We start from the raw sequence: 23,521 nt of genomic DNA, 5'->3' as shown, positions 1-23,521 counted from the left end.
AAACTTTTTAACTTTTACTAATTTAAATTATTATCTCATTAATAAAAATGCTACGTAACGTAATAAGCTATATAACTATGATTTAATTGCAGTCAATATAAAAAAAAAGACATACATAAATGAAAAAAAAATATATTTAATTCAATGAAAATACTTGTATTAATATATGTTTAGCAAGTTACACCTAAATATTTCTTTAGTGTTGATATATGAAATAAAGATATGAAATTAGAATACTTAAAAATATTGAAAATATATATTTTTGAGTAAAAATATATTATTTTAGTATGATAATGAAATAATAATTTTCTTAACAATATGACAAAATTAAAAAAAATTAAAAAATTTAAAGTTTAATTAATAATTAAAATTTTAAAAAGAATTGAATTTTTTCAACAATTATCCTAAACATATTTAATATAGTTAAAGTTATAAATTTTGTCTAGTCTTTTTTTAATATACTCTTCACTCTTATTACTCTACTAAAATTAAATAATTCATATTATTAGACTATTCTTGAAATCAATAAATTTACCTTTTTAATGCATATTAAATAAAGTGTATTAATAAATTAATAAAGAAATTATTATTTAACAAATATATAAAAAAAATTAGTATATTTGTATGGTAGGAGCGAGTATATAATATAACCCCACTCTTAAGTTATGCTTCTTTTTCTACGAATGGGATCCATTATCTTTTTGACTCGGTTTATTTTAATTTTTAATTAAAGAAAAATAGAAAATTCAGAAAATCAATGAATCAAACCGCAAGTCGAAAGGCTTTCGCCTTCCGCAGCTGCCAACTACCATCACGTGTTCATAAATCCCTCATCCTGAAGATCAAGTTCCTCCCTGCAACTCCCATGTCTTCTATCATCATCATTATCATTAGTCTTTTTTATAATTAGCTGATATAAGAGAAATGATCATGATAACGGAGCAAACACGTCGTCGTCGAGCACGACGATGAGGAGGCGCTGTAGGAGGTGGTCAAGGTCAAGGTCCACGTCCACGTCCACCCACTGTAATTGAGTTGTCAACCACGTTGATTAATCCAAGGGCGGCTTTAACATCCATCCACGTGTCTAATAATTCGCTGTTAAAATTCTTAATATGATACAACCACCTCCTTCACGATCCCTGGTGTTCCGTTATCCTTCAATTTTTCTCTTCTACGTTCTCGCCGCCTGCGATTTTGGCAGTTGGCTTCGTTGGAGAAACCAACGACCAGTCTCTGTATTCTAAAGGCGGCTCATTGCCTTCAATACGTTGTCGTTTCTCCGGTGACAGCCAAGGCCAACTTCCTCTCTTACAAATTTATCCAGCGGCTGATTAATCTGTTTTCTTTTATTCTGTACTGCATATTTATATAATATTTCATTGTTTTGATCCTTAGCATCATATGATGGCGGAACAGACTCCGGCTACTGGAATGTATCTTTATGGCGACCTTGACTTGAAGATCATTGAAGCTCGGCGGTTGCCCAACATGGATTTGTTGTCGGAGCGTATTCGCCGGTGTTTTAGTCCCTTTGACAATTGCCGGAAGCCTTTCGTTAGAGATAACAAGCCCCCACACCAGCATAGAATTATTACCAGTGACCCTTACGTTACGGTTTGCCTTGCGGGAGCCACGGTGGCTCGTACGCGCGTCATTTCCAACTCTCAAAATCCTTTCTGGAACGAGCATTTCAACATTCCTGTCGCTCACCCGACCAGCCACGTGGACTTTTACGTCAAAGACAACGACGTATTTGGCGCCGATTTGATTGGTGTTGCAACCGTTCCGGTTGAGAAGATCATTTCGGGTGAAAAAATCAGTGATTGGTTTCCGATAATCGGTCCTTACGGGAAACCGCCGAAGCCAGATTGTGCAGTTCGTATTGAAATAAAATTCATGCAATGCAAAGAGAATCCGTTGTACAAATACGGCATCGCCGCGAGTCCGAATGATTTCGGCGTTCGAAACTGCTATTTCCCGGTCCGGCACGGCAGCTCCATTACCCTTTATCAAGACGCGCATGTCCCGGACAATTTTTTGCCGGACATTGAATTGGAGAACGGTGACGTATTTAAGCACGAGAAATGCTGGGAGGATATTTGTCACGCGATACTAGAGGCGCATCATTTGGTGTATATTGTTGGTTGGTCGATTTATCATAAGGTGAAATTAGTGAGGGAGCCCACAAAGCCGTTGCCTAGCGGTGGGAATTTGATTCTGGGGGATTTGCTGAAGTACAAATCGCAAGAAGGTGTTAGAGTTCTGTTGCTGGTTTGGGACGATAAGACTTCTCATAGCAAATTTTTCATTAATACGGTGGGTTATAGCTCTGTTTGAATTTGGTTCTTAATGGATTGTTTCAGAAAAGGCCACTTTTTCATATTCTTTTTTGGGTAATTTTTATTGCACAAGCACTTTGAATTCTGTGGTCCAGTTTGACTAATTTGAATTTACCAGATAGTAATACTTAATTTTGATTGAGATTAGCGATTTTAAATCTTTGCTTTTGAATGGAATTTGGAATGCAGACAGGAGTGATGCAAACGCATGATGAAGAAACTCGCAAGTTTTTCAAGCATTCTTCTGTTAATTGCGTGTTATCGCCCCGTTATGCCAGCAGTAAGCTTAGCATTTTCAAACAACAGGCATGCTTATGCGGTGTTCCGTTTCTTGTTGCATCATATTTTTATCATTTCTTGCTTATACTATACTTTGATGTGAACACATAGCTTGTACTTCTAGCTGTTATCCTTGTGAATGATTTTGTTAATTCTTTTATGAACCCAAAGCAAATATGAATTTACGGAAGACAAAAAGCTTTCTTTCTGTTTCAATGCCTTGGTGATTACATAGGTGTATAATTAAAATTTAAAATAATTATGTTTGATAGAAAAAAAGTTTAATTATAGGAACTATATATTAAAATATAAAAAGTGAATAGAACATATAATAAGAAAGTGACTCGCTATAATATTATATGTATAATGAGTCACCATACCGAATATAATTCTTCTGCATATAGTTTAGGAGAATAACCAATTTTGAAGTTGTTTTTCCGCCCTTTTCTGGCCCTCTTTCTATGTTAAAAATTTTCTATATAATTATAAGCAAATTACTAAGAGAATTATAAAATTGACAGAAAGAATGTCTTGATATTTGGCTTGATTAAATGCTGAAAAGCTTGAAGTTCATTATTAGGCCATTCAATTTTGGCTTGACAGACAGTTTTTTTGGAAATAAATCCGTTTATTGTCTGTATTATTGAGAGATCTCTTAAAATCTATCATCCTAGCTAATAAATGGTAATTAGTGGTTTCAGGACATTATCTGAGCAATGATTTATCTTCTCAGTGTCTATAAATTCGATGGAGATAGGTTCCAAATAAGTTTGTGAATCCAAATATACAAACTCATAGTTTTAGCATCTATAAACTAAACAGAAAACATAGAGATATCTCTTCAGGTTGAAAATTTATTGAAAGATTATTGTGACATCTCTTCAGGTTGTTGGGACCCTTTTTACACATCATCAGAAATGTGTGATTGTGGATACACAAGCATCTGGAAATAATCGGAAGATAAGTGCTTTTATAGGAGGTCTTGATCTTTGTGATGGCCGCTATGATACACCTGAACATCGGTTGTTTCGGGATCTTGACACTGTATTTCAGGATGATTATCACAATCCAACATTTTCAGTGAGTACAAATTCCTAGGAACTTATGTTCATTCTGTTTTCAGTAATTCTTCTTATCCTAAAAGATTTGCATAGACTGATATCTAAGTTTTGAATTGGGATATCACCTTGCTCTGTATTGGTCATAGAAAATATAAGTACAGTCAGAAGAGCCACCATAAATATAAAATGTAATTTCCAATTTACTTTCACTCCTTTTTTTGTGAAAGTGAACAAATCTTCATGCGAGCCATGGTTCTTCAGTCCATTGAGGCTGATGTAAAGGATAACGTTTAATAGTAGGAACAATGCCATTGTAGGAACAGCATGTGGAACTGCATGATTGGCAATGTTTCAATAATAGTTCTAGTCTTATGCATTGATAAATATTCATTTTCATTTTCATTTTTAGTATGCTGTTCTCATATCAGTGGCTTCTACAGAATAATATTTATTTTTCTTCTCATTTTTTTATAAATGATAGTCAGGAACCAAGGGTCCTCGGCAACCGTGGCATGATTGGCATTGCAAAATTGAAGGACCTGCTGCATATGATATTCTTACAAACTTTGAGCAGCGTTGGAGAAAAGCCTCAAAATGGTCAGAATTTGGACGGCGTTTTAAAAGGGTAACTCATTGGCATGATGATGCTTTAATAAAGTTGGAACGAATCTCATGGATACTTAGTCCTGGCCCATCAATTCCTGATGATGATCCTAAATTATGGGTGTCCAATGAAGATGATCCTGAAAACTGGCATGTTCAGGTTAATTAGTATGCATTTTCCAAATTAAAGTTTCTGTAAGTTATGTTTTATGATGTTATGTAATCTTACTTGCTTCCTAAATCAACAGGTTTTCCGGTCTATAGATTCAGGATCTCTGAAAGGGTTTCCCAAAGACGTTTATCAAGCTGAGGCTCAGGTTAAATAACTCTAGAATAACATAAAAGTACATCAAATGACCTGTCCATAGATTCGGCATGGTCTTTACAACTTGATTGATCAATTTCATGTTACTCTCTTTTTATTGCAGAACCTTGTATGTGCTAAGAATCTGGTGATTGATAAGAGCATTCAAACAGCATACATTCAGGCAATCAGATCTGCCCAACACTTCATATATATTGAGAATCAGTATTTCATTGGATCATCTTATGCATGGCCATCTTACAAAGAAGCAGGTTTAAGCATAACCTTTCTTACTTTTGCATGATATACTTACATGAACAGCTAATTTCTTCTGCTTGAAGTATCCTACAATACCTGTTGTACTTCGCTCTTTTAACAGAAGAACATGTTCTTACTCTGCACTTGTAACACCTTTGTAATGCTAATAATGTATTTTGCACACTTGATCATCATATTAGCCTAAGTAATTTTGAATTGGGTCATTTCTTTTTCCCTTTTGACCTTCACAGATTTTTCTTTTGCCCTCAATTTAGTTTCTTGGGTATGAATAGGGGCTGATAATCTAATTCCTATGGAGTTGGCATTGAAGATTGCTAGTAAAATCAGAGCAAAGGAGAGGTTTGCTGTCTATGTCGTCGTACCAATGTGGCCTGAGGGTGTTCCCACTTCTGTCTCTGTGCAAGAAATTCTCTTTTGGCAGGTAATATGGCATATGGTTTAGTTCATTGAGTGTAAGTTGAGGTGATACAAAGTGGAGAGGAAGAAGCAAAATGGATTGTCCAGCTGAAGTTCTTTAGGAAAAATGTTACTAATGACTGCATCAATCTTTTTATATGGATATAAACAATACATAATTCATCCATTTTTCCTGTGGTTAATTCATCTTTTTAGCACCAGCCAATTAACATTCTGTTGGAACTATGGGTGCTAGTTTCATTACTTTGCATGACTCATTGCTTGGTTTGGTTGGAGCATGTATTTTAGCTATGTGACTGACATTTTTCTTGCCTTTACAGGGACAGACAATGCAAGTGATGTATGAAGTCATAGCAAAAGAATTGAAAGCCATGAATCTTGAGAATGTACATCCACAAGAATACCTGAATTTTTATTGTCTCGGTAATAGGGAAGAACCATCCAAAGAATTGTTGGATTTAAGTGATAAGGCTCGCAATTCTGGAGAAGTGGTAATCATGCTATTTGCAACATATTTTGCACTTAATAGATTAATCCTGTAGATTTATTAGTTAAGAATGTTCGGTCTAGATTGACATGTTGTCAGTTGGTTTAGCTTGGTATTAATCAAACCAAGGCCAATTTTTTGTTACTCGTTCCACTTTGCATTTACTTTATTCCTCCCTGGCACCATAACAATAATTTATATAAAGCTACCTCGGAACAACTAAGGTCCTGTTTGGCATCCATTCTATTTTTGGTTTTGTTTTCCAATTGTCATATATATATATATATATATATATATATATATATATATTTGGTGTTCTAAAACAGAAAAACAGGTTTTTGCAACACAGGGAAACCATAAAAGTCTGTTTCCTGATTTCCTTAACTTGTTTTTCCCAAAAATAAAATTTCAAATTGAATAACAGAAACCAAAAACAGAAAATAGAATTGATACCAAACAGGCCTTAGCCTTGTTGCCAAATCTGCTCCCTTAGTAGGATATTATGAAGGATAAAAATGGTTTCGCACAGGCCTGGACCCACGGTGTATATTCCTGATGATTAGACCATTGTAGAATGCTCTATGACTCAAGTTTTTTGGCCGCCAACTTCCAGCAACTGTGCTTTTCAGGATGTTGCATATTTTGATAATGCATCTTAAGATTATTTTTTCTCACAGTAGAATTCATAATCCTGTTCTGATCATAACTCTGACTCGAGTTGTACAGAGTTGGCATTTCCACCTGTTTCCCCATTTGTCCTAATTTAGGTTTGTTGAAGGGTAATTTGAACTATTAGGGAAGGATATTTCTGTTACAACATCTAGTTGATCTATGTTTTCTTATCTGTTTCAATAACTGCATGTTTTCATGTGCTCTTTTGGAAAGTAAAGTGGCTTTATATGCATATTTGAAACATTGTTTTCCTAATGCTTGTGATAGTTTTTCTATAACCAATTTTCAGGTTTTAACCTGTCAAGAGCATCGACGTTTTATGATTTATGTACATGCCAAGGGAATGATAGTAGATGATGAGTATGTTATATTGGGCTCTGCTAATATTAATCAACGGTCTATGGCTGGTTCAAGAGATACTGAGATAGCAATGGGAGCATACCAGCCGAGTCACACTTGGGGAAATAAGAGGAGACATCCACGAGGCCAGGTATCTGCTCCTATAATTTGATACATTGCTTGCTCTATCCAAATTTTGCAGATAGTGAATGGATTACTTTCTGTCACCTGCATTTGCCAGTCGAGCCTTTTTAGATATGATTTTTAAGACTTTAACCAGAGTAAGCAGATTAAATTATGTGATGCATCTTCAGGTATATGGATACAGAATGTCACTCTGGGCAGAGCACTTGGGATTGGTTGATAGATTGTTTGAAGAGCCTGAAACTTTGGATTGTGTGAATACTGTGAACAAAATTGCTGAAGATAACTGGAGGAGGTTCACAGAGAAGGAATTTTCGCCATTGCAGGGGCACCTCCTTAAATACCCTCTGAAGGTAGATGTCAATGGCAAAGTAAGCCCCTTGCCTGGACAAGAGAATTTCCCAGATGTTGGTGGAAAGGTGCTTGGAGCTCGTTCTACCCTTCCTGATGCATTAACTACATAGCAAGTCCATGCTTCTGTTTCTAATTCACACGGTATCTCACTTTGACTGTTGAGAGGCAGGCTATAGTTTGTACTGATATGAAGCTCAGTTACTCTAGGAGCCTTACGAGAGTCTTAAATGCCAATCTAGTGTATAGAACAAAATACCATCGTACCATTTCTCAAATATACAGTGATTGGAATAGAAAAGTTTGTAATTGATAAATTCTGCCTTTAAATTTGTTAAAGCACAGACAAAACAGAAAACCCAAGCTAATAAAAGACAAAAGAAACAAAAATCACACAAATAATGCCATAGCAAAACTACAAGTGTCAAATTATAAAAAAGAAAACACGAGGGCATCATACAAGTTAGGTTCACACCATACACTTACTCATTATGAACCCTCCTACCTTACTGAAAAATAGAAGAGGAACATGAGATGATATGACTGTTAAACCCCACTTGGAGTTTAGTTAACTGTCACCTTTCCCACCATGCCAGCTCCCTGGTGAGGGGAACAGTAGAAAGTGTAAGTGCCTTTCTCAGACAAGGTAACAGCATAAGTCTCTCCTGGAGCATTCAGGAGATCTTCTTCAGACATGGAGATTTTGGAAGCATCAACCCCACTTGGAATTTCATCCTCCTCGAACACAACGTTGTGTGGGAAGCCTTGGTTGTTCTTGAACACAATCTTTTCTCCGGCAGCCACAGAGAAGTTGCTGGGAACAAAGGCCAGTGACCCATCATCACCTCCTAGCAATACCTCAATGGCCATGGCATTGCTGGCGAGAATTGCACTTGCTGCAGTGGCCACAACTGCAACACCCACGTCCTTCATTGAAGCCTTGATAGCGAGCCTTGGGACTAGAGAAGCCGTAACCTTGGGACTGGCATTAACTTTGGCTGTGGTAGCACTGGCTGCCTTAAGACCAGTGAAAGATGGGATAGCAACAGCTGCAGAGGCGACAGCGGCCATTCTTGAAGGCTTCTTTCTCTGTTTCTTGCAGGACTTGTTTGTGCTGTGTTGGAAGCAATCAAATGGAGAAGGAAAGAAAGGTTGGAGTTTAAAACAATGATGGAGAGAGGGTGAGGCTGAGATGTTATCTTTTGTGTGGCTTAAATTTTGGCATGGAATATGTGATTAGATAATGGATGACAAGGTGAATGGGCAGAGGCTAAGTTATCTGCTGAAGATTGCTCCTATTGGCTACATTGGATGTCGTTTCATGACGTGGCTTGGATGTATATGACCTTTGAAGTGCCGCTCTACGAGTTGTTTAGGCAGGTCTAATGAGGTATGATTGCAATCTCAGGAATAAATATCATCCTCGAGGCTCCAATTGTGGCAAAGTAGCTAGCTTGTTAGAAGATGCATTAGGAATTTAGGCAGAGATTATTGTCCACAAATTATCAAGGTCACTAGAAATATCATATTTACTAGTGATTTATTTGTTTTTCTTGGGTCGTAAAATTAGAATCGACTCAAGGAGTACATCACCGTTGGATTGAACGTAAAATTTTAGGAAGATTGAGTTCGGACAGTAGGATAGTTCTGTTTTGATTTCTCTTTTGGTTTGATATGATTCAATTTGATTTGATTTTAATCAAATTCAACAATTAAATTTTCTTTAAATTTTTGAAAAGAAAAAAATTTTAGTTTTGATAAAAAAATTAAACCAGATTGATTAGTTTTAAACACATCAAATTTAATCGTGTTCAATCTAAATTTGACTGATTTCAATATGGTTTCAATTCTAGGTTAGACCAATCCAATTTCGGAGAAAAACCAGTCCATTGACACCTCCATTTCAGTATGAAATTGAGTTGAGAGCGCAACTTACTTGGAGAAGATAATAAGCAAGATGTCCGTTCACAATGACTCTAGATAGATGAATTTTCCCAGGCACGATTCATGTCCATCAATGATTGCTTTGTATGCAATTATCATTTATGGAAAAGAAATGGAAGCTGGAAAATTGGATCAGCATTATACAATCAACCACTTATTGGGGGCATAATGAAAAATTGAGTTTGGAAGTCTTCCAAACGGCAATCCGTAGGACAAAACCTTATCATTTTTATGGTAAAAGTGTGTTTCAATCATTGAAGGGAAAAAAGCGAAGAAATCGGAGCATAAAAAGTAAATAAAATTAAGGCTTCTACATGCTTTAAGCAAGGAAAAAAAAAATTGTTGAACTTGGAAGACAAAAAAAGGAGATTCTTTTTTTGCCAAAACGGCATCGTTTTTATGAAAGAGTGTAAGTCATGAGAGTACGAGACGAAAAGACATATATATTGGGAGGAACAACTTTTTTACAAAATTACCACACCATCTTAACTTCAAAATACCAAAGATTTACAAAATTATCATTTGAATTGACACTATTCATTTCAACAATGGAAAAATTCATGACTTTTAATGTATTTTGATATATTGCCACATACGGTGCTCGTTCAATAGTTAGGGTATGAAAAGAACAAGGACACCCCATACCTTAGATGTGCAAACGCATACTGTTGTCTTCCACAAATGCAGCCATTTATGAAGGAATTATTCAATTCTCCTTAAGCACATGCTTTCTTTTTATATACATGAATCTCGCTTCCTATAAACAAATTGAAACTGAAATTTTCAATCTAAAGGAGCACTATCTTTAGTGCTCCTTCGTTTATGTTACAATTTTCCCAATTTATGTCCACATCTATCATCTTGTTCCATCACTAGCTCTAAAACCTAGCAAAATATATGTGGTGCAGCTGACACTTGCCTAACAGATATTTTAACCATGGCAACCACAGATGTGGCTCTATGAGAGTGGCAAGTATACAGGGCAAATATCCTTGCCCAACAAGGGAATGATACTAATTAGTGCATTCGGTTAACATACAGGTCATACAAAGAGGTCATATAATACCATCAGCGGCACGAAACCAGATCTACAAGGTCAAGACCATATGTAAGCAATAGCACATTTAACCACGTGAAATTATGAAATAACCCTTTTCAGCGTCCAATTTATTCGAACAATTCACACCCTGAACTACGACTGCAGAATATTAATAACCATTTCTCTTCTAGTTTACACATTAATTGATGTCAAAAAGAGAAACACAACACAACGAAAGCCAACTTTATTCACTGAAATTTATGTGACCACGAAATCACAATATATAGTTAACATATGTAACCATATGGAACAAAGTTCAACGTTCTATTCAAAGATAAGGTGGCAAAACTGCTAATTATCAACATAAACACGTAGTTAACATTTTCTATCCCATCGGCTAAGGGAGAAAAAAAAAAAAAAATTCCATCCCATACATTCTTATCATCAAGTTGTCCTAAGGCCATATGCATCAATATCCACTAGAAGCATATATTTTACCACCAAAAGTGCATTTGAGAAACACCTGTGCAATTCACAAAATGTATCAAAATAATTAATCATTTCAACAAGACTTTTTTTTTTTCTCACTAAAGATCAAAATGCTAATTTTTATCTGAATCAATAACTTGTAACTTCTAGAAAACAAGCCAGAAAGTGCTTAATTTCAAGAGAACTAAAAAAATTATCAAAAAACACAAAATGATCTCAAGAAAGCAAGAGGGAAAATACCAACCATATTTTGAGCAATTACTTTTTGAACACTATAAACAACACTAAAGCAGGATTCTTAACATCAAGTAAACCTTGTTCCATTTTTCCATTATAAATATCCAAATTCAAAGTATGAAAGGCAGTTTAGTTCCAAATGCATCCAGACTTATTAATTACACTAACCCACCAATTAATATAACAGTAAGACCCTATATACAATCACAATACAAATCAGTTCCAGTATAAGAAACGAATTTACATTCTAAAATCAAATTCACCTCTTTAGATTGGAAACGAATCATTTCTATTATCCTCATCATCCATATCAAACAACTTGAATCCAACATCCCATTTTGCATCTTTATAATTGAAGCTCGGGTTCACATAGCACTTCATCTCGTGAAACAGGTTCAAATTGTCCACCAGCTTATGAAAAATATTACATCCACAGCACTACAAAACACAGACAAACAAACCAAATTAATATATATATATATATATATATATACAGAAATGAGAAATTCAAAACCTATTAGAGAGAGACACAGAATCACCTGAACGAAAACAGTGCCGTCTGTGTAGGCGTGTGGATTGATAGCGCGAGTAGTCCTTTGACCGCAAACATTGCAGGTGAAGGCAACGCGCATTCTCCTACGCGGCGATTTGGTGAAGAGAGACCACGGCAAGGTTGAAACCTTCTCCGTATTCGATCCTTCATCAGCTCCAGCAGGCACGGGGGGCCCTTCCATGCCGGAACCAGTGGTCCAGCCTCTTACCGAAGCAGCACTCAGAACCAATCCCATGGCCGCATCCTAATAGCCATTGATACCAAAATCCCCAAAAGAAAACCATATAATAACAAATTGAGATGGAAATTTAATTACAATCAATAAAATAGAAAACAATATGAAATTTGAAATTCACCTTGGATAGGGTAGGGTTGTCAAAGAAGGGGACGATGCTAGAATCCTTGGATTCAGATCGAAGATCAGAATCATTTTCATTCTCTGAATCATGGAAATAATTCAGTTAAACAAAACGAAGAATAAAGGAGAGAAATTAGAGGGAAGAGAAGGAAACTTACTTTTGGAAGAAGTATGGAATCGGAGGAGTCTGACTGGAGAATCCTTTCTCTTCGGGGAGAAGAAGGAGAGAGGAGAAGCCGAAGAAGAGACGAAGGCAGCAGAGGAACTCAGAGTTTCCATGGCGTTTTCGAGGCCTAAGAGACACGTGACAATCTCTTACATAACTTGCCTGTGGAAGAGGAGATAATCGGCTGCGAGTATGGGCCTAGAATCTATGGGCCTTCCAGGCCCAAACGAAAGCCTCAATATGAAGAATAATAACAGAGAATTATATTGCACCCAATGTATTAAAATAGTAATTTTTAAATTTTAAGAAAGTATTTTTTATAAAATACACATTAATAATTTTATTTTTATTAATAATATTAATTTATTAATTATACTAACTTAAAATTTTATTAATTTTAGATTGAAACGTACATATAATTATAAAAATAATAACTTTTATAAAAAATTATATGAATTCACAATTTATACATGCATATATTTTTAATATAAAATATAAATCATTAAAATATATTAAACATTTTTCATTAAAAACTCCATCTATTTATACAAAATATCAAATAAAAATGAATTTATCAATTTTGAAAATTAATTTGAGTTTCGGGTTTTTAAGTTCTTAAGGGTATGGTATAAACATGTTAGCAATTATGATTTATTATTTTGAGGTCCCATTTATTTTGATGAATTAAAATATTTATTTAATCATGAATTTAAAAAATAAAATAGGCAAAGATAAAATCACATAAATATAATTATAGTATAAAACTTAGTAACTTGTTTTTGCGTAGGGCGGCCACTGTCTCTACTGGCCCCCTAACTCTGCCATTGTCATGGAGCCACCAACTATATTTACTCTACAAATGAACGTGAAAATAAGGAATATTTGCATAATTTCATTTACTATATATATATATATATATATATATATATATATATATATATATGGAACCATGGCAAAAACTCTTTCTGGTCAATAAACGAATTAATGCATATTCCTCAAACTCAATGTTAAGGTAGCTTGGTGGCTTGGGAAACGAACTAGTAAAGGATTATATTCCAAAGCGGCGAGCATAAGTCAAGATTTTGCTTGGCCTCAAAGGATCAACTGGACAAAAGTAATATAATATGCTAGCTTAGGCAAGAAACCCTCTTGAAAATGATGGATTGCATGAAATCTATTAAACCATCTTTTGACAGGGCCGGTACTCTCTTGCCTCTAACTCCTGGTGCAAACTCTCTTGCCCTCATCATCCTTTTCTTGTCCTCAATTGTCCAATGGATATAACAAATTAGCTCTGAATTGGTTTTCAAACTATTGTTAGTTCATTAAACACACACATAAAAAAAATTCTCTTTCTATGGTCAAGACAAAGTGATGAAAACAAAATCAATGTACGAAGTACCCTTCGTATAAAAATCAATGAAACATAATCGTTGAAATTACTTTGTTCTTCTCAACGTCCAATTTAATTCAGGGACTGATTGTAACCCAAACGGGAGGTGGCAAAATGAAGAATGATCTATCGCGACCTAGGCTTCTTTTAGACCTGTAAATGGTTGGAAACCTGGGCAGTTTGATCGGATATGAAGGCAACCCCATTGGCCTTATAATGCCATCATCGAAATCGAAAATGCCAAAGTCATGACCTTCCCATGGGAAATCACAGCAAACCATAAAATTATCATCAGTGAAGTAGATAAAATTCCCTTTGCAGTTCTTATAATCTAGAGCTGATATGGAATGAGAGCAATTCCAGCCCAAGAAGAAGATCGTATCATCCAAACCATCCAACTCTAACCAAATTGACTTGCTCACATCTAGCTTGTAAATTATGAATCTGCGAGTCTGATACCCATAGTCAAGAGAATTCCATAGTTCCTAAACCGACCAAGCAATAACAAATCTTTATCTAAACTGCCCAAATACCATTGCTTGTAGCCCATTTTTGGGGGACTGGAGGTGGGTCAGCAACTTGGATCATTGATGAAGGGTTATCTGTATTGCAGATTGAAACCCTATCCTTGTCATCAACAACATAGAATTTTCCTGCATGAAACATTATATCTTTGTAATGGGGTCCCGGAGACATTTCGTGAATGGTAGACCAAGATATATCTCCTGATCTACAGAGGGCTAAATTTTCATTATCATTCACTGTATGATATATAATATAGCCACGACCATGAAATTGGCAACCGGAAGGATCTTCAGATATTATGGCTTTTCGGATATAAGTTTCTCTGATGTGAAGTTTGGTGTTTCTGTTAAAATGCTCATTCAAGTTCCTAGAATTCTGATAGACTACTTCGGTGGGGAAATTAGGGAAAGCGGATAATGATGGAAGCTCAATTCTGGCTTTTGTTAAAGGATTTAAGAGAAAAATCGCTGGGGTATCTTCGACCATGACTAACCAACCATGGGAACAACCACAACAACGTTTGTCATAGGCCTGAGGAAATTCAAGAAAGTAGGTCTTGCCATTTGAAAGATTGTAGAAACCACGGTGGTTTGGGGCTGTCCTTGTGGTAAGGAAGCAATAGCCATGGAAGATGACGAAGAAGATCATGAGGTCTTCTAGGAATAGCTGATCGCCATGATTTGCAAACGGCTCTAATGGAGAGGTAATCTATGTAGTTGGTTTGTTTTTGGGTTATGGTTTGTAGCAATTCTGGTGGAAGCTCTGACCACCTAGACATGATTAGTTATTGAATTTGTCAAGTGTTTTGGTAATGATGTTTTAAATATATAGATGTCCAATTCATGACCTGAAGTTCTTGGCTTTATAAGAATGGTGTTTTGGCTTATCTTCCAGGCCTTTTTTTATTAGAGACGTTCACTTGTTTTTTGTGATTGTTTATTTTAATAGAGATATTCCAACTTTCCTCCAAAGTGCCTGATAAATATTGTAGTCATAATAATTATATAAAAAAAATCTTATTATTTTTTTTATAAGGTATTCTCTATGTAAGTTTTACGGTCTATGTAAAATAAATACCTGCAAAGTTTATAACTGCTTCTTCCTATGGTACCTTTTTCAAATTGAACATGAGTTCTCTATTTAAAAGTGTAATGAATCTTACCACTGCATTCAATATTTTAAAAAATCTTATTGGTTTTTAATATTAATAACTTATAAGTAACAAAATCATATGACTTTATATTTTAATAATTTTTGTTTATCATTAATTGTTTAATGGATCATTTAATTTTGTTATTGCATGTCTATATGCAAAATGAGATTATTATATACTTTTTGTATATAAAATTGTAGTCTTCTTTATATATTATTAAGGGTACAATCGAATAATTGAATTAATGTAAAATTTGATAATTTTAGTAGGAAGATATTATTCGATTATATTAATTTTTAAAATTTTTAACTTTTAATTATTGATTAAGTTATTCTTTATTTATTAAAATTTTTGATAATAATATTTTAAATAAGAGTAAATATCATATACTATTAGAATGTTGTTATAAAAGTGATATAATTTTAATTTATTTTAATAAAATTTATTGAATTTTAATTTAATTTCATAAAAATTACTGTGATTAAAATTAAAATTTTTAAAATTGACTCATGAACTTATTTATTATTTTATAAATAAAATTACTTTATTTTATTAATTTCTTACAAAAAATAAAATAAAATAAAATGTATAAAACACATATAGTTACCTATTGCTGTCAAACCCTTCTATTTTTTTTTCTTTCTTTTTTATCAATAATTATTAATTAAGTAATTTTATTTGTAAAATAGTTGATAGGTCAAAAGATTAACTTGAAAAATTTTTAATTTCACATAATAGTGATTTTTATAAAAATCAAAATCAAATTAAAATTCAATAAATTTTATAAAAGAAAATAAAATTTAATGATTCTTATAAAACTATCTATAAAATTAAGTTACTACATATGATAATTACCTTTTAAATAGATGTCCAATTTATTTTAATTTTAAATAATAATAATTTTTATTAAAATTAAATTAAAATTTAATGATTCTTATAAAAATATTTATAAAATTAAATAACTACATATGATAATTACCTTTAAATAGATGTTCAATACATGACTTGAAGTTGTTGATGTTTTGGCTCTTCTTCTTGGCCTTTTCGATTAGGGATGTTCATTTGTTTTTGTGATCGTTTATTTTATTAGAGATCTTCTAGACCCCTCAGAAGTTTTTCCAAGAATTTTCTCTTGAAAATTACGGTATATTCCAACTTTCCTCGAAGGAGCCTAGCTACTAATTAGCACTTGTATTCATTAAAAAAAAAAAAAAAAAAAAAACCTTATTGGTTTTTAGTGGTGATGATTTGTAATTAATAAAATCATTTGAACAAATAATTTTATTTTAATAATTTATGTTTACTATTAATTATATATTTAATGGATCAATTGTGTTATTGCATGTATATATGCAAAATTAGTGATTATTATATGCTTTGGGGATATAAAATTATAGTGTATTAGTCTTCTTTATGTCATTAAGGGGTGCATTATTTAGTTATATTTAAATGACTAAATTAAATCAATATAAAATTCAATTATTTTAATGGAGGATGTTCGATTCAGTTATGGTTAATAATTTTTAAAATTTTTAATTTTTATTCATCGATTTAGTTATTTTTGACTTAGCAATTGAATTAAATAAATTTTATTAATTAATATATTATTTATAATTTAATGAATAATATTTACTTTATAATTATTATTTTATTAAAAATAAATCATATTGATGATTTTCATAAATTAAAAAATGATTATAAATATATTTTTTTTACTATTTTGTTAATAATAATATAAATATATGCCATAATTTTTTCTGTAAGTTCAATTATAATCAATAATAGACTGCTTGTATATTTTTAATTTCAATTAGATTTAATTTTTTTCAATTTTAATTTAGTTTGATTAACTAAATTCACACTCTTAAATATTCAATATGTTATATAATTTCTTTTATAGACCAATAAGTGTTGGGTGGTCTACTGCACTCAAAAGAATTGAAGTAATGCATTGTTGAGAGAAATAACTACAAATTTTAGAGGATTAATTTATGCATACTACTTGAAAATGACAGCCTTTAGATTTGTACATGGGAGAAAAACATTAATTTGTTCCAAGACTACACATACAACCTAATTAACACTCCTGATTCATGGACTGATTGTGACCCAAACCGGAGGCGGCAAGATGAACAAGGATCTGTCGCGATACAGGCTGTGCTCGAAGTAGAAAATGTTTGTAAAGCATGGCTGCTTAATTGGATATGAGGGTAATCCTAGGCTTCGGACTCTTCCTTCTTCAAAGTCGAAAACGCCAAAATCATGGCCTTCCCATACATAATCCTTGCAAAGTCTGATATGATCATCGGTGAAATAAATACAATTCCCTTTGCAGTTGCTGAAATCTTGAGAGGAAATGGAAAGCGAGCTATTGCAACCCAAGAACAACATCTTATCTTCTAGGCTTTCCTTCTTCGTCCAGCTACTGGCTTCTAGCTTGTACACCTCGAATCTCTCGGTTTTGTAGTCATAATCAGGAATGATTTTCCCGGACCGACCCACCACTAATAGTTCTTCGTGAGAACTGACCAAATACCATTGCTTGAATCCCGTTCGTGGTGATATTGGTGGTGGATCAGCTACACGGATCATGGTATTATTTTCTATACTGAATACTGAAATTCCACCCATTTGATCAACTGCATAGAGTTTCCCTTGGCGAAATTGAACGTCCTTGTAACGACTAGTCTGTGATGCTTCATCAACGACACTCCAAGCTGTATCTCCCGACCTAAAAAAGGCTAAATTTTCATTGAAGCCATATATGACCACGACAATAAAATCTGTGGCCGATGATGGATCAGTAGATAATATTGCTTTAACTATGAAAGTGTCGCGAATATGGAGCTTTTCTCTAATGATGAAGTCCTCGTTCAAGTTCTGGGAGTTCTCAAAGACTAGGTCTGTGGGGAAAGTAGGGAAAGAAGACAATGAAGGAAGTTCAATTCTTGCTCTTGTTAAGGGATTTAAGAGAAAAATTGATGGGCTATCTTCGACCATAATTAGCCAGCCATGGGATGATCCGCAGCAGCGCTTTTCAAAAGCTTCAGGCAATTGAAGACTGTATGTTATGTCATTCGGGATATTGTAGAAGCCTCGGTGGTCTGGAATGTCTTGGTGGTAAGGAAGCAATAGAAATGGAAGTTGCCAGAGAAGACTATGGGGTCTTTTTGCTATAGCTCTTTGCCATGATTTGCAGACAGCTCTAGTGAAAAGGTAATCAACATAGTTGGTATGTTTCTCAGCAATTATTTGAAGCAATTCCGATGGAAGTTCAGCCCACATTGACATTTTTCTTCTTTTTTTTTTGGGTTGGTGTTGATTTTGTTTGGTGAATGGCCTGAGGGCTTCTGGTTCAGCTTCCTGGGCTTTTAAAGACGATAACTGGCATTTGTCTACATTGTATAGGATCCCTTTACGGCATTCTACAGCATTATCCTTCTCAAATTTTTCTGCAAGACCTTGCCAGCAACGGCAGGTCAACATTCAACAAGGATTAGAGAGATGCCTTGACAGTTAAGCATCAAACCGCCATTTAAACCAGTAGATGAATCTAAAATGAGATATAGCAGAACACATAATGCCATTTTTCTTTAATTTGTTCAATGAAATGAAGGCTCATAATAAAATACAATAGAAATTTTGATTTCTAGAACATAATTGAATCCGGCATGTTTTGTATTTTACGTTGGCTCATAATTGATAATGGCTTTTCTATATTCTCATATTACTCCAAATTATAGGAATCACATTGTATCATTTCTAGTATATGGTGGTCTTATTTGTATTACTCTAGCTACTTGTGTTTATACAAAAAATTATATAATATAGAATAATATAGGAGTCCTTTTGTGAATGATTATTATCTCAAAGGTAAAGGGCAGGGAATTAAGAAGGAGATTGCAGGGGTGGCGTACTAGTCATAATTGTGCATTGACAAATCTCGTGAGAAAAATTGGAATTGAGAGAGAGAGAGAGAGAGAGAGAGAGTAATTAATAAATGGAAAGCAGTAAATAGTAATAAATAGGAGGAGGATGCACCCTACGTTATGTAGGAGAATTTAATAAGGGAATCTTTGTCTGAGCGCCTGAACGAGTGGTATCAGTCATTCTTCACTTCCTTCCTCACCTAATTCACTTCTCCTCATTCAATGCTCTATCTTCTCATATTTATTCTCCTCAACTACCACTTTGTTCCTTTTATGCTCGAAATATATATATATATATATATTTGAAATAATAAAAGATAATTGTCTTTCTTTGCTACCAACTAAGGCATGAAATCAATTACGGTAAACAATTCAATATCTAATTGGAAACAGGTAAATTCATCTTCGACTTGAATTAGAATCAGATTAGAATTGAACCAGATAATTTTGGGTTGAACTATTTTTTTCATTTAAAAATTAAAAAAATTCAAAAAATTTATTTATTATATTATTTAGCTCTTCTCTCTTCTCATAATAATTATGTTATTCGTGTATAAATTTATTTATTATATTATTTTCAGTATTTTTTATTGAAATATAATAATAACTTAACCTGTTTACTACTCTACCGCTGATCACATAATCAGAATATGATATATAGTGAGATATTTTTAATAGGACTAAATATTTGGTTTAAATTAATTATTTTATTTTAAAAATTAAATCAAATTAAAATGAATGAAAAATAAATTGAATCGAACTGTTATATTTTGGTTTCGTTTAATTTGAATCAATCGATTTTTAAGTTTTGATAAATTTTTTAATTTAGACTTGATTTTTAAGTTATTTGGTCTGATTTTAACTTTGATTTAAACCTAATAATCATTAATCAATGAAATTAAACAATATATATATATATATATATAATTACATATAATTTATAATTTTTTAAGAAAAATAAATTAATTAAAAAATCAATAAAGTAATTTAGTTTAGTTTGGTTCAATCAATTTTTTCTCTAAAACTGAATCGAACCGAATTAACCAAAATTAAAATACAAAATTGAATGTAACCGAATCGAATTGTCTTAGAAATCAAACCCAATTACCAAATTAAAGCGATTAAGTTCAGTTTATTAGATTCAAATCGAATAATGCTCACCCTTAATTTCTAATACTCTTTCCATATATAAAGATAGAATTATTTTTTTATTGTCTTAAAAATATATATTTTTTAAATAACAATTTATTTATTAATTTAATAATATAATCCTAAAAAATAAGATTTATTAGTTCCAATAATAATTTAATAATATAAATTATTTAATTTATAATAAACACGTCCCTATTAAATATATATATGCATTTGAAAAATTAAAATTTATTAGTTAAAAAATAATTTAATAATATATACTATTTAATTTTTAATAGAGTAATATGAGTGGAGGGTATATTAAAAAAAGACTATATACAATTTATTGCTTTAACTATATTTTCTTAATACATGTAAAAAGAAAAAAGTAAGTCTATTTTTATAAGATGGAGGGAGTATTTTATATATAAATGTATATATTGAGTTTATAATTAATTATATATTTTTTAAAAAAATCATAATAAATAATAATTAGGGCTATAACATTAATTATTATTTTTTTTAAAATTGTTATAACATTATTAAATAATTTAACAGTGAGGGAAATTTCTATCATAATTTTATGTTATTAATATTTATTATGAAAATTAATTTTTCATTTAATGGTAAAAATAAAATTAAAAATAAATTAATAAAATTAATAAAAAAATGAGAGAAATAAGAAGGTTAGGCTGAAATTTTATGTAACGGATGAAACAACCAAAAGTGAGCCGTTACATAAAACTGAGAGACGAATTTATCGCTGTGACGTGCATGGCGCTTCATTTAGCGAGAAATACGACAGACACTCCATTGAAAAGACGAAAAGCCCTACATTTCTTTGTTATTTTATTTTGCTTCCAAGGATAATTTCGAGATTTGACACTTACCCAATCCTTATCTTCTCCAATAGCAAAAAATTCAAACTTCCAATTCCCTTTGAAAAATGCAATAACAACAAATAAAGGAAAAGATTTACCTGTTAAATATTTGAAGGAAGTAAAACGGCGTCGCACACTCACCTTAGTTTGGATGGGATCTATGTCCATCAGGCTTTGAATATGAGAAGCGGAAGAAATGAAAGAGCACTAAGATATTGGCACGGCTCAATCAAAGACCATATCATGCCTTGGGGAAAACAGCGTGCTATGTCTGAATGAACCGAGCCAACATCACAATGACACTTTCAAGCAGAGAGAACGGCTGCAAGTAGAAGAGAAAAAAATTTGGAGAAGAAGAAGAAGGTGCTAGTGTGTTTTTTATTGTGAAATGGGAATCTCTCCGTTCATCATATTTAAGCAACTAGAGAGAGAGAGAGAAAGAGAGAGAGGAGAGTGGTTTTTTTTGCAGGTGTGTATTAAAAACCCTCGAATACCAAGGACCAGAGCATTCAATGGGAACCCACGAGAGCCACCTCCATAATATTCTCTACTTTAATTTTTCTCTTTCTTTCTCACAGTTAGAGGACCATAAGGTACAGGTCCTCTCCCCATTCTTTATATGTCTTTCTTTTGACGCAGACGAACAAACCAGAGGAAACAGACTGCAATATTTTTAATGAGGGAATCCCATAAGGCCATAACTCTTTTCTTCTCTCACTCTCAACTGCATCTTAATTACTACTAGCGGAATCTCATCAGCTTAACGAGACTTTTTTGTCCTTTTCTCATCGCTTTCTTTGCTTCTTTTTGGCTTCTGGAGTACAACAACTTTGGATTATTACGTATTTCATTTCTGGGAAGATAGCCGTTCATGGTTGGGCCTGTGCAGCAGACGTTACGGATCCCCTTCTTTAGCTACTTTTTCAGCCTCGCTATTGGGCTTGATCTTTGGGCCAGAAAAAATGTCACCACTCTCGAGCATGTTTATCATTCGGGACAGGAAAGCAGATTGGCTCTGTGTGAAATTTAGGGCTTGTGGTAAGGCAAGGCCTGGGAGATTGCTGGTTTGTGGCTATTTAATATTTTCATCCTACGGCAATCTATTCCCCTATTTTGATCAGCCTAGGTCCCTGCCTGAGCATTGCATTTATCATATATGTAGCGTCTCATTGCCAATTTTTCTATGCTGCATTAAGATTATTTTGGAAGAACTCGTTTCCAAGCTTTAATTTTTTTTTTTTAATTTAAAAAAAAAACTAAACTAATGGATTTAAGGATTATGAAAGGCCCCCGTATTTGTGATTCGTGAATTGTGTTGGACCATTTTGGTCCATTGATGGACAGGAAAAATAAATTATTGGATACAGCAGAGTCAATGTTTAATTGTTTGTACCAAACAACGAACAAAGAAATGATGTCATAGTTGGTTGGCGTATCCACGCGATGGTATTGCTCCATGACGCAAACTGAGTTGAGCTTGGAGGACGGTGACGGGAAAGTTGGAGGGTGTGGCCTTGGTGAATATACAGCATCGTATCATGAGGTCTACTCATTCTTTATGGACCGCCCTAGTCCGCCCTCAGCCCTGAGAATGGGATTCCACAGAAAAGTGGCGCAACGTCTACATGGAGCAGTCACAATCCGGTTTCCTTATAGGCTACCTTCCCGGAGTGGGTGAAGCATCTTTGGGTCTGGTTGACGTTGGAGTATATATTATATATGTTAGCTGAAGACGCTCTAGACTCTCGGAATAACACTACCATCAATGCTCGCTTTGATCCAAACTACAGAAGGATATGTTCATCTAACCATATTAAAACGCTATTTGATTTAATTGTTAAATATAATTAACAGTTGATAAGTATTTAATTTTTGTATTAAATAATTAAAAATATCCGAGCCCCTAGACTCTGTAAGTCAGGGGGTAGCCGGCTTGGAAATCAGAGGAGAGGAAAATGAAGCCGCCGTGCGTTTGAAACAAATGGCAAGGCATATGTGTCCATGTGATGAAATAAATATTAAAGAAGTGGTGTGTAATGCCCTGTAGTTGGTGGATAATTTTAAGTTGCGTGCAAGTTGGAGTGGAAAAATGAGACAGCGGGGCAAAACTATTGGCCAGGAGTGGAAGTGCCTGATGCTACCCGTGAGATAAGCATAACCCTCTTTTATAATGCACTTTTTTTTTTCCCCTCAAGGATGTCCACACGAACCTAAATGATTCAAACTTTGATAAAATTTATCAAGATATACTCATTCATATGAACCATTTATACATATTATTTATAATTATTATGAGATCTCAAAATATCAGTTCTTCAAATGAAAAATCACGTGTACAAGGATCAACTCTCCACAGAGCTGGATTATGGTGTTTTAGTTAATTAATTATAATTGTAATTAAAATTAAAATTTAAGGATTTATATGACTTAGAATTCATTGGTTGG

The 23,521-nt window shown here is 33.4% G+C and overlaps 4 protein-coding genes and 1 pseudogene across 7 annotated transcripts; 1 reads left to right on the top strand and 4 right to left on the bottom strand.

Annotated features, from left to right (window-relative positions):
- Positions 1-768: 768 nt before the first annotated feature.
- On the top strand, positions 769-7,595 carry LOC110661028 (phospholipase D delta). Of its 3 annotated transcripts, none has more exons than XR_009142122.1 (10): positions 769-2,319; positions 2,532-2,648; positions 3,507-3,701; positions 4,164-4,445; positions 4,534-4,602; positions 4,714-4,861; positions 5,141-5,289; positions 5,606-5,776; positions 6,712-6,934; positions 7,098-7,245. XR_009142122.1 is itself a non-coding variant. In XM_021819520.2 (10 exons), the coding sequence occupies exons 1-10, from the start codon at positions 1,405-1,407 to the stop codon at positions 7,389-7,391; spliced, it is 2,541 nt and encodes an 846-aa protein (XP_021675212.2). In that variant the 5' UTR covers positions 788-1,404; the 3' UTR covers positions 7,392-7,595. The 3 variants fall into 3 exon arrangements, 2 of the variants coding, with proteins under 2 accessions (XP_057987564.1, XP_021675212.2); XM_021819520.2 differs by having other exon boundaries at positions 788-2,319; positions 6,734-6,934; positions 7,098-7,595; XM_058131581.1 differs by lacking the exon at positions 7,098-7,245 and having other exon boundaries at positions 6,712-6,948.
- LOC110661030 (plastocyanin) lies at positions 7,567-8,475 on the bottom strand. The gene has a single exon (XM_021819523.2). It carries the CDS (start codon positions 8,347-8,349, stop codon positions 7,843-7,845), a length of 507 nt encoding a protein of 168 aa, XP_021675215.2. The 5' UTR covers positions 8,350-8,475; the 3' UTR covers positions 7,567-7,842.
- A 2,004-nt stretch (positions 8,476-10,479) lies between these two features.
- LOC110661029 (uncharacterized) lies at positions 10,480-12,226 on the bottom strand. 2 transcript variants are annotated; one of them, XM_021819522.2, is made up of 5 exons: positions 12,057-12,226; positions 11,897-11,979; positions 11,527-11,784; positions 11,251-11,425; positions 10,480-10,784 (listed from the first exon to the last, which is right to left on the bottom strand). In XM_021819522.2, exons 1-4 carry the CDS (start codon positions 12,175-12,177, stop codon positions 11,255-11,257), a joined length of 633 nt encoding a protein of 210 aa, XP_021675214.2. In that variant the 5' UTR covers positions 12,178-12,226; the 3' UTR covers positions 10,480-10,784; positions 11,251-11,254. The 2 variants fall into 2 exon arrangements, with proteins under 2 accessions (XP_021675214.2, XP_021675213.2); XM_021819521.2 differs by having other exon boundaries at positions 10,480-11,425.
- Positions 12,227-13,534: 1,308 nt separating this feature from the next.
- LOC110660960 (F-box protein SKIP23-like) lies at positions 13,535-14,760 on the bottom strand (annotated as a pseudogene).
- Positions 14,761-17,120: 2,360 nt separating this feature from the next.
- LOC131168825 (F-box protein SKIP23-like) lies at positions 17,121-18,608 on the bottom strand. The gene has a single exon (XM_058131615.1). The coding sequence runs from the start codon at positions 18,424-18,426 to the stop codon at positions 17,227-17,229; it is 1,200 nt and encodes a 399-aa protein (XP_057987598.1). The 5' UTR covers positions 18,427-18,608; the 3' UTR covers positions 17,121-17,226.
- Between the last annotated feature and the right edge of the window lie 4,913 nt (positions 18,609-23,521).

The sequence above is a fragment of the Hevea brasiliensis genome, chromosome 2, assembly GCF_030052815.1.
Source record: "Hevea brasiliensis isolate MT/VB/25A 57/8 chromosome 2, ASM3005281v1, whole genome shotgun sequence".
Classification (NCBI taxonomy): Eukaryota; Viridiplantae; Streptophyta; class Magnoliopsida; order Malpighiales; family Euphorbiaceae; genus Hevea; species Hevea brasiliensis.
Note: the sequence above shows the minus strand (reverse complement) of the source record. Positions and strands in the feature narration are given on the sequence as shown.

Excerpts from the sequence above, each read along its gene's own strand:
- LOC110661029 (XM_021819521.2), bottom strand. The coding sequence starts at position 12,177 with ATGGAAACTCTGAGTTCCTCTGCTGCCTTCGTCTCTTCTTCGGCTTCT. Across the intron at positions 11,980-12,056 it reads ATTCCATACTTCTTCCAAAA|AGAATGAAAATGATTCTGAT; the intron begins GTAAGTTTCCTT and ends TCCATGATTCAG. Across the intron at positions 11,426-11,526 it reads ACGGCACTGTTTTCGTTCAG|TGCTGTGGATGTAATATTTT; the intron begins GTGATTCTGTGT and ends TGTGTTTTGTAG.
- LOC110661028 (XM_021819520.2), top strand. The coding sequence starts at position 1,405 with ATGATGGCGGAACAGACTCCGGCTACTGGAATGTATCTTTATGGCGAC. Across the intron at positions 2,649-3,506 it reads TTAGCATTTTCAAACAACAG|GTTGTTGGGACCCTTTTTAC; the intron begins GCATGCTTATGC and ends ACATCTCTTCAG. Across the intron at positions 5,777-6,733 it reads CTCGCAATTCTGGAGAAGTG|GTTTTAACCTGTCAAGAGCA; the intron begins GTAATCATGCTA and ends ACCAATTTTCAG.
- LOC110661030 (XM_021819523.2), bottom strand. The coding sequence starts at position 8,349 with ATGGCCGCTGTCGCCTCTGCAGCTGTTGCTATCCCATCTTTCACTGGT.
- LOC131168825 (XM_058131615.1), bottom strand. The coding sequence starts at position 18,426 with ATGTCAATGTGGGCTGAACTTCCATCGGAATTGCTTCAAATAATTGCT.